General features: G+C 44.0%; 1 protein-coding gene across 2 annotated transcripts in view; it reads right to left on the bottom strand.

The window, feature by feature from the left end:
• LOC144509888 (segment polarity protein dishevelled homolog DVL-1-like) overlaps nt 1-8,502 on the bottom strand; it is a 135,118-nt gene extending 126,616 nt beyond the window's left edge. The window contains exon 1 of one of the 2 annotated variants that reach the window (XM_078238835.1): nt 8,233-8,502. In XM_078238835.1, the coding sequence (XP_078094961.1) occupies nt 8,233-8,402 (170 nt within the window). In that variant the 5' untranslated portion in view covers nt 8,403-8,502. The remainder of the gene's footprint in view (nt 1-8,232) is intronic. The other variant, XM_078238836.1, reaches the window with a different exon arrangement.
• Nucleotides 8,503-8,732: the final 230 nt, after the last annotated feature.

Genomic DNA, 8,732 nt, shown 5'->3' on the forward strand with positions numbered 1-8,732 from the left:
CACTCCTGCCTGGTGATTGTCGAGCGGTGTTCATTCATCCGTTGTCGTAGCATCTGCATGGTTTCCCCAATGTACCGTGCCTCGGGTAAAAACTCGCATTCCAACCATTACCTTGTAAATTAAGTTTGCGTCTATATATGCCCTGTTTGTGAACACAACTCCCATTCACCTGATGAAGGGCAGTGCTCCAAAAGCTTGTGCTATCAAATAAACCTATTGGACTTTAACCTGGTGTTGAGAGACTTCTTACTACTCCTCCTGACCTGCCCAAACTAATCTGACAATGTTATTGTTCCTGCCCTCCACCAATGACCAATCCCTGCTTCCTCCTTCAAAAGTGACCAATCCCTCCTCCCGCCTCCAAAAGTGATCAAGCCCTGCCTGTGGAACCCTTGCAATGCATTCTAACGCCTCTTAAAAACTCCCTCTATGATTAGGTGCAAAGTACCCCACCATCCCATTCAGCATGCAGAATGTAAAAAGAAGTAGACTGTATGGCCCATCAAGCCTGCTCCGCCATTCAATATCATGACTGATCCTAGGATTCTACCCCATTTCCCCACATGCTTCCCATATCTCCCAATACCCTGAGACACAAAAGATAGGTCTAACCCAGCCTTCAATTAACTCAATGATGGAGCATCCACAACCCTCTGGGGTAGAGAATTACAAAGATTCACAACCATAGGACTAAAAAATCCCTTCAGTGCAGAAAAGAGGCCATTCAGTCCATCAAGTCTGCACCAACCATCCAGAACATCCCACCCAGGCCCTCCCCTCCGCCATGTCCCCAGCACATTTACCATAACTAACGAACACATCTTTGAACTGTGGGAGGAAACTGGAGGACCCGGAGGAAATCCAGGCAGACATAGGGAAACCTTTGAATGAAGTGATTTCTCCTCATCTCAGTCCTAAATAATTAGCTCCTTATCTTGAACTGTATCCGCGTGTCAGTTGCTCTACAAAAGAACAAGTCACCAAGTGCTATTCCCAGCCCAACTTCACAGTGCATATTATAGGAGGAATTTTATACGGGCTGCAAGAGCAATGTCCTTTACACTGCGCAGAGGGGAGGAGCAACTGAACCTGCAATTTCAGCCATGCCAGTGGCAAGTACAAAACTGAACACTAACATGAACACTCAATAAAGAGTGAACGCAAATGTACATTATTTCCCCCACAATAAAGAATGTCCCCTAACTCCCCTGGAACCATTAATGTATGTCAATTATTAGACACCATGTTCATCATTTGCAATGTTTGGTAGGGTTCTGATGGGCATGCAGGTGATTACCAAAGCTGATCTGCACCCATAAGGTTCTGTTGTAAATAGGGCAGAACGCCCAATGTTTGAGTTTTGGGTGAGCCACTGATTAAGGATTTCCTCTAGTTGTATTTTTCCTTTGCTTCTGATGCTTTCAAAAGAGGTTGCACCGTATTTAATTTGGTTGTGCCTGTTGCAGTAACACTGGGTGAGCCTTGCCCAGGTCAAGTAGAAATCAAAACTCCTCAGTGAAACTTCAGGGTGTCCATGTCATGCTTCTTTTGACCAGCATGAGAGCACACTCCAGATTCAAGCTCTCCATAGAAGAAGATTCACTTTGTTAAAAGAGTATCAGGCATTCTGGCTAAGAGACCAGTCCAACTCAGTTGTGACTGTCTCAATATGGTGTGGATACTTGCCAACATAGACAGCTTGAGAGACTGTGCTGCCAAAATAAGTGAACTTGACAGGTTCTGGTCATGAACAGAAACATTGGGCTCAAGAAAGGGCTCTCCTGAAACAGGCTGGTACACTATGGTTTTTCTTTGTGCTGATCATAAGGCTCAAAGCTGTCGCATGCATTGGAGATTAAGTTCATGCTACACGACATCTCCAAGCTCTGAACAGGCAGCTGGTGCACAGTCTTTAGCAAACAGAAAATCACAAAGTATGTCCTCAGAAACCTTGGTCTTTGCCTGGAGTTGTCTGAGATTGAGCAGCTTCCCACCCATGCACTGATTTTATTGCCAGCATCACCATCATGGAAGGAATCGGTTAACATGGTCAAGAAAAACATTAAGAGGGTTAGCACTAGCATGCAGCCCTGCATGCAACTTTATTAGTCACTGGGAATGGGTCAGAAGATTCACCATCATTCAGGACACCCATGTCTTCATGGAACTGTTGAATCATTGCAATTAATTTCTCAGAGCAACCAAATTTCTCCCTTCTTTTCCAAAGGCCCTCTTGGCTGAAGAAGGCCTTGGTCAGGGCAATAAATGTGGTCCATGTTCTGTTCCTGGTGGTTCTCCTGGAGTTGTCTTACTTGGTTCATCCATGGCTCCCCAATCTTTTCTGAAAAGGCATTGACTCTCTGGCAGCAGATCCTGGTTGAAATGTTGCACTGAGCACTTCAGAAAGATTATGGCAAAGGTTTTTGCTGATGAGAGGAGTGAGGTCCCTCCATGGGTGACGTTGCTGCACAGGCCACACACAGTGACACCAACAATCTAACAACATGAATGTCTCACTCACTAGATAATGCAGAGTCAACAGTTTCACAGAGGATAATACATAGAGGTGGGGGGATGCAGTTATTAGACAGAATTACAATGCATAGGCCAGAACGTTATTCACAAGACAACATGTAGGAAGGTCTCATGCAAGATCACAAGGTAACAATGTACAGAGGATAGCATTATTCACAAGATAATTCACAGACAGCAAAAGAACACATAGCGAGTTGGCCACAGACATGGTCCCACCAAAGTCACCAGTCCTCTGAAACTCACTGCCAGGACTCTCAGTTTTAGAATGGCAATTTAAGCAATCAACACGCAATGCACGGTATGCTGGACATGACACTGCCAACTGGAGACAAAGAAACTAGATAGTAGGCACCAAATCAAAGCTCTACAATGAAGTCCCAATGGGAACAGGAACTACTTGTGGCATCAACTTACTCTTCATGCCTTACCTTTCAAACTAGGTAATTATATATTACTGACAAATTGCCGATGCAGCTCCCACTGCAAATTTCATTTATATTTGGTTATATATTATGAATCACAAATTCTGGTGCCAGCCCCATACTGTGCAAAGACTGTGCAAGTCAGCAACTGTGGGGCTGATCTTAATCATAGGAAATGGGGTATAAAACGCAGAATGGCCTCAGGGCAATATGGCACTTTGAATATCATTGCTGTACAATTGTGGCAAAGGCCTGACTAAATACAATCTGAACCAAGTCCTGGTTGCCCTTCACCTATTTGCTGGCTGACCAACAATGGCCTCCTCGAGCAGGACCTTGAATTTTAAATCCTCATCCTGGTGTTCAATTCCCTCCGTGGCTTTGCCCCTATCTCTGTAATCTCTCGCAGTCCTACAATCCTCCAAGGTCTCTGCGTCCTTCCAATTCTGACTCCTTGCACATCCCCAATCCTAATCATTCCAACCTGACAACACTTCTCTCTCTCTTTCTTGCTCCTCCTTTAAGACAGACCTTAAAACCTACCTATTTGACCAAGCTTTTGGGTCACCTGTCCTAATATCTCTTGACATCTTCCAGTGTCTGATGACACTCCTATGAAGCAACTTGGGACCTTTTATTATGTTAATGGAGTTATATAAATTCAAGTTGTTTTTGATTTCACTTATCCGGTGTATGATGCTTTGAAGGATTCTCAGAGAGATAGAACACAAATCTTTCCTCACATTTTTAAACCAAAGATTTCCAAATTTGGAAGCAATCTTCTGATGGAAGCTCCTTTTACTCAATAAGCCAACAAAGGCATTATTAATAAATAGTATAATTATCAATGAAAATATTAGACAAAAACCAATACCTTCGAGAAATGATTGCAAATTAAATCATGCTGGCAAGCTGTATAAAGTTAGGTGGGCTCTGTTTGCACTTTCATTGCATGTCATACTACTGAACTTTGTCCTAGTTCTTGCTGACATGCAATGACATATATGGGTTTCTTCAACACCTATTGGTGCCCTGTCCACCACTGTATCAGTGACCAAGAATTAGGTGCTGAAAGATTTAACACCCAGGAAAGGGTGGCGGATAGAGTAAAATGGCTCCCACACAATCTTGTCCTGTTCCCAGCCCTCCTGCAAGAACCCAGGATTAACAGCACTGAATCTGGTTTCACCCTCAGCTCAGGGGGATAAAAGCAGAATGTAACAGAGTCCTACATATGGGAAGATTCCAGGTTTATCGACAGTCTGGGCTCAGGGCTCAGCACTCCCATCCCAAATCAAACATCAGCCAGCATTCCTGATCCACTAAAGGTGCATATGAGATCCGCATCCCCCTACTGTATGAGAAAGAAAGACTTCATTTATGTGGTTACTTTCAAACCAGATAACCTGTTTAAGTGATGTTGGCCAACAGATAAAAATTGGCCCAGAACACCAAGTACAATGCCCCTGTTCCTCTTTAAAATAGTGCCATTTGAGCCTAAATGTCCAGCTGGAAAGGGAGATGGGACTCTGGCTTAATATTTATAAATTCATAAGATATTGGAGCAGAATTCGGCCCATCGACTGCGCTCCGCCATTCGATCATGGCTGATATGCTTCTCATCCCCATTTTCCTGCTTTTTCCCCATAACCCTTCAACCCATTACCAATTAAAAATCTGTCTAACTCCTCCTTAAATTTACTCCCTGTCCCAGCATCCACCGCACTTTGGGGTAGCGAATTCCACAGATTCACAACCCTTTGGGAGAAGTAGTTTCTCCTCAACCCTGTTTTAAATTTGCGACCCCTTATCCTTAGAATATGATCTCTCGTCCTCGAATGCCCCACAAGAGGAAGCATCTGTTCCACGTCTACTTTATCCATACCTTTTATCATCTTGAATACCTCAATTTGATCTTCCCTCATTCTTCTAAATTCCATAGCGTATAGGCCTAAACTATTCAATCACTCTTCATACGACAAACCCCTCAACTCTGGAATCAATCGAGTGAACCTCCTCTGAACTGCCTCCAATGCCACTACATTTTTCCTCAAATACCAAAACTGTGCACAATACTCCAGGTGCGGCCTCACCAATGCTTTTGTTGTTGCAACAATACTTCCTTACCGTTATATTCTATTCCTTCATCTACAAGTGCCAACATTTCATCCAAAATACTCCCTAATAACTGTACTATGTGTTCAAGTGACTGGTAGAGGACTTGAACCCTTAACTTCTGACTTAGAGGTCAGCGAGTGCTACACACTGAACCATAGCTGACACATGACAAAGAATAAATATAGAAGGGCAAATTAATCTAAAGAAAAGCGTATGGCGAGATGTTCTGTCAGATGGATTGGAGAGAGATTAAGAAAAAGCAAAACGCTTGTCAGTATAAGGAAAAGTAACGAGAGGTCTGAATACATTGCAGCATTGATGAACAAAGGCACTAATTAGAATGAAGGGTCATGATGTGACGGCCTTGAAGACAACTTAGCTTTAGCCAGGACAAGATTGGAAATGAAAAATTCCTGGCTATAATGTCTCTAAGAGAAATACAGAAGGAAAACCAGAAAAAGGGGCCTGACATAATTAAAAACAGTTGTGGAAAGGAAAGGTTTATTGATGGTGGCTTGCACACAGTCTGTTTGGTTGGACTTGTTATTGCATTGAGAGACCATTGTAGATCAGCCAACAATGGGAAAGAACCTGAGGATGTGACCGGCAGACATGTTTGTTGTTATCAGTGTAGTAAGGTGAGGAGTTAAAAATCCTGTGGTAAATTGGGATATGGCAACATCGGGTAATGAAGTAGGATTAGTGAGTGACCTAAAGGTGGAAGAGTTTGGGAAATTATTAAGATACAATGAAAACAGCTAGACAAAAGGAGCTTCAAGTAAAGATCTGCTAAAAGACTGAAGATCAGCTAATCCATTGAGTCATATCATTGAAACCTAGCCCAGATCAATAGAGTGAAATGAAATTGTAGATTCACACAGCGGAGTGGCAGCATGAGCTATTTAAATGAGATGGATAATGTGCATGTTAAACAGGTGATGGGTATAAAGAGAAAGTCAAAAGGGCAGGAATATCAGTGAACATCATTTAAAAGGGAATTGGATAAGCATTTTTATAAAAATGATACAAAAGAATATAAACAAGGAAAAAGTAGGCAAGTTTCTTAAGGAGAAAAAAATTGCAAGGATGTGGCAAAAGAGCAGGGGAGGGGACTAACAGAATTGCTCATTGAAAGAACCAATATGAACTCAATGGATCGAATGGCCTCCTTGTATCATTCAATGAAATGGGATTATTGCAGAGAGTTGAACATAAAACATTAGCAAACACGATGGTCAAATGGCCTCCACTGCTTGTAAATTTGGTTTGCAGTAACACAGCGTGCTGTTATTTAAACAGGTGACTGACTACCTATCTCAAGTTTGAGTATATTTACCCTGACTATAGTCAGTACTTTCATGCCCAATATTTTTGGAGCAGGAAATTATATTATATTTAATTATGATTGGATAAGCATTTTCCATTATTGGTCAATTAGACTGATTGTTCCTGGCCCACAAAGTGCGTCTTCACCTAATCTGATTCCAGAACTCACCCACAGAGCAGCAATAACATTTGTAAAGCATTGTTGGATTGGAAAGCGAATGAGGATCAGGTAGTTTGAGACCCTACTCGCTGACACCCTGGACATTTATGTGTCAGCTGTTTCTCAGTTGGTATTCAGACACAGAACTCTGGGAAGTCTGAGGGCAGATATTATAAATGTGTTTTTAAAATGGGGCATAAAGTACAAGAGGAAAGAAAAAAAGTGATACATTTGTACAAAACAATATTCATGCCAGAATTCTAGGGCCTTAAATAGCATCCAAAGTTGTGGTTCAGTGGGTAGCACTCTGACACCTGAGAGAGAAGGTCATGGGTTCAAATCAGACTTGAGCCCCATTAACCAGGCTGACATTTCCAGTGCTGTACTGAGGGAGTGTTGTACTGTCAGATATGTTGTCTTTCAGATTAGGTGTTAATCCAAGGCACTGTCCACCATCTCAGGCAGTTGTAAAATATCCTACGACAGGCATCCAGATCAACATTTCTCTCGCAACTAACATAATTAAAAACAGACTGTAAAGCAAAATACTACAGATGCTGGAAATCTGAAAGAAAAAAAAGGCTGGAAATACTGAGCAGGTCTTGCAGCATCTGTGGAGAGAGAAACAAAGATAACATTCCACGTCTTTGACCTTTCAATCCTGATCCTGCCACACCTGCTACATATTTCCAGCATTTCCTGTTTTTATTTCACAAAAACAAATGGTCTCATCATTATCAGGTTGCTATTTGTGGGATCTTGCTTCATGCAAATTGCTATGCCCAACTACCTTACAACAATGATCACACTTCAAAAATATTTAATGGGCTCCAGAGTCCTTTGGGAAATCCTGAGGTTGTAAAAAGGTGCTACATAAATGCAAGTCTTTAAACTAAACAGGATGATGCCAGAATTGAGGAACAAGTGTTGTGAGGGGTCACTAGAGATACTAAGATTGTTTCCACCTCAAGTAGAAACACGAGGTGTAATTGTGTTTTTATTTTTTTTTATTTCTATTATGATAGAGGGAATAGGGAACATATTCCCCATGGCTGGGGATCAATGCTGAGGGGCCACTAATTTAAAATTGGCGCAGAGTGAGGAGGCAGATCAAGAGAAATTCCTTTGCACTGTGAGGGGTATGAAATGTTTTGCCATAGGGAGTGGTAGAGGGACAGACAATTGCATCTTTTTGAGGGCTATATTAGAACCAGCCATGGTGGGAGGGCAAAACTGTGATAAGTTTTGGATCACTTCAGCTAAATTCTGTCCCTGAAACAATGGGCCAAATGGCCTCCTCTGTGCTATAAACCTGTGTAGTTCTGTGGTCCAAGTGCAGTCAATGTTTTGTAAACAACTGGAGCCGCCATTTGGCTGATAGAGCCCAGCCCACAATGAATGAATGGCTCTTTAACCTGGTTAAAGGTGAATGTCTGTTGACCTGGTCACCGGGTAAACACACTGGGGGTAAATCTCCCACACCGGGCAGCCAGCACCTCCCTGCCACTATCCGAGTGGACACAGGAGCCTCTGCATTCACACTGCCTTTTGTACCAAAGCCCCCATTTCCCCCAGTGATTCCCGCCCGCTCCCAGTGCAGGAAACCGCGGCCATGGCCGGACTCCCAACCCGCCGGAGAGCAGCGGCCTTGCCCCGGGGCTCGGAACTCACCCGAAGTCCAGGTCCATGGACTTGAAGAAGAATTTAAAGCTGCTGCTCGGCCTGTTGTTGAGAACCTGCTTGAAGTGACCGAGAGTGACCCGGTCCGGCGGCACCGCCACCTTCACCAGGTACGGCGTCTCCTCCTCATCCATGTGGTAAATAATCTTCGTCTCCGCCATCGGGGGGGTCACAAAGCCAACGGCAAACCCGCTGCCGCCCGCCTTCCGTCTCCCGTCTCCGCCTCACCGGCTCATGGATGTGGGAAAACCGGCAAATGTCAAACTCGACAGCGCGGCCTAGCGGACAGGCCCGACTCCGGACCCCGCCCACAACACAAACCCCGCCCACTGTCCTAAAGCTCCGCCCATTCCCCCGCCCCCAGAAAAAGCCCCGCCCACTGCCGTATAGCCTCAGCCTCCTCCCCGTCCCCACTACTGGCCACGCCCCATAGCCCCGCCCCTGCTCCGGGCCCCGCCCCCAGACCAATAGAGCCGCCTCCAACTCCTGCC

This window comes from Mustelus asterias, chromosome 22 (assembly GCF_964213995.1).
Source record: "Mustelus asterias chromosome 22, sMusAst1.hap1.1, whole genome shotgun sequence".
Classification (NCBI taxonomy): domain Eukaryota; kingdom Metazoa; phylum Chordata; class Chondrichthyes; order Carcharhiniformes; family Triakidae; genus Mustelus; species Mustelus asterias.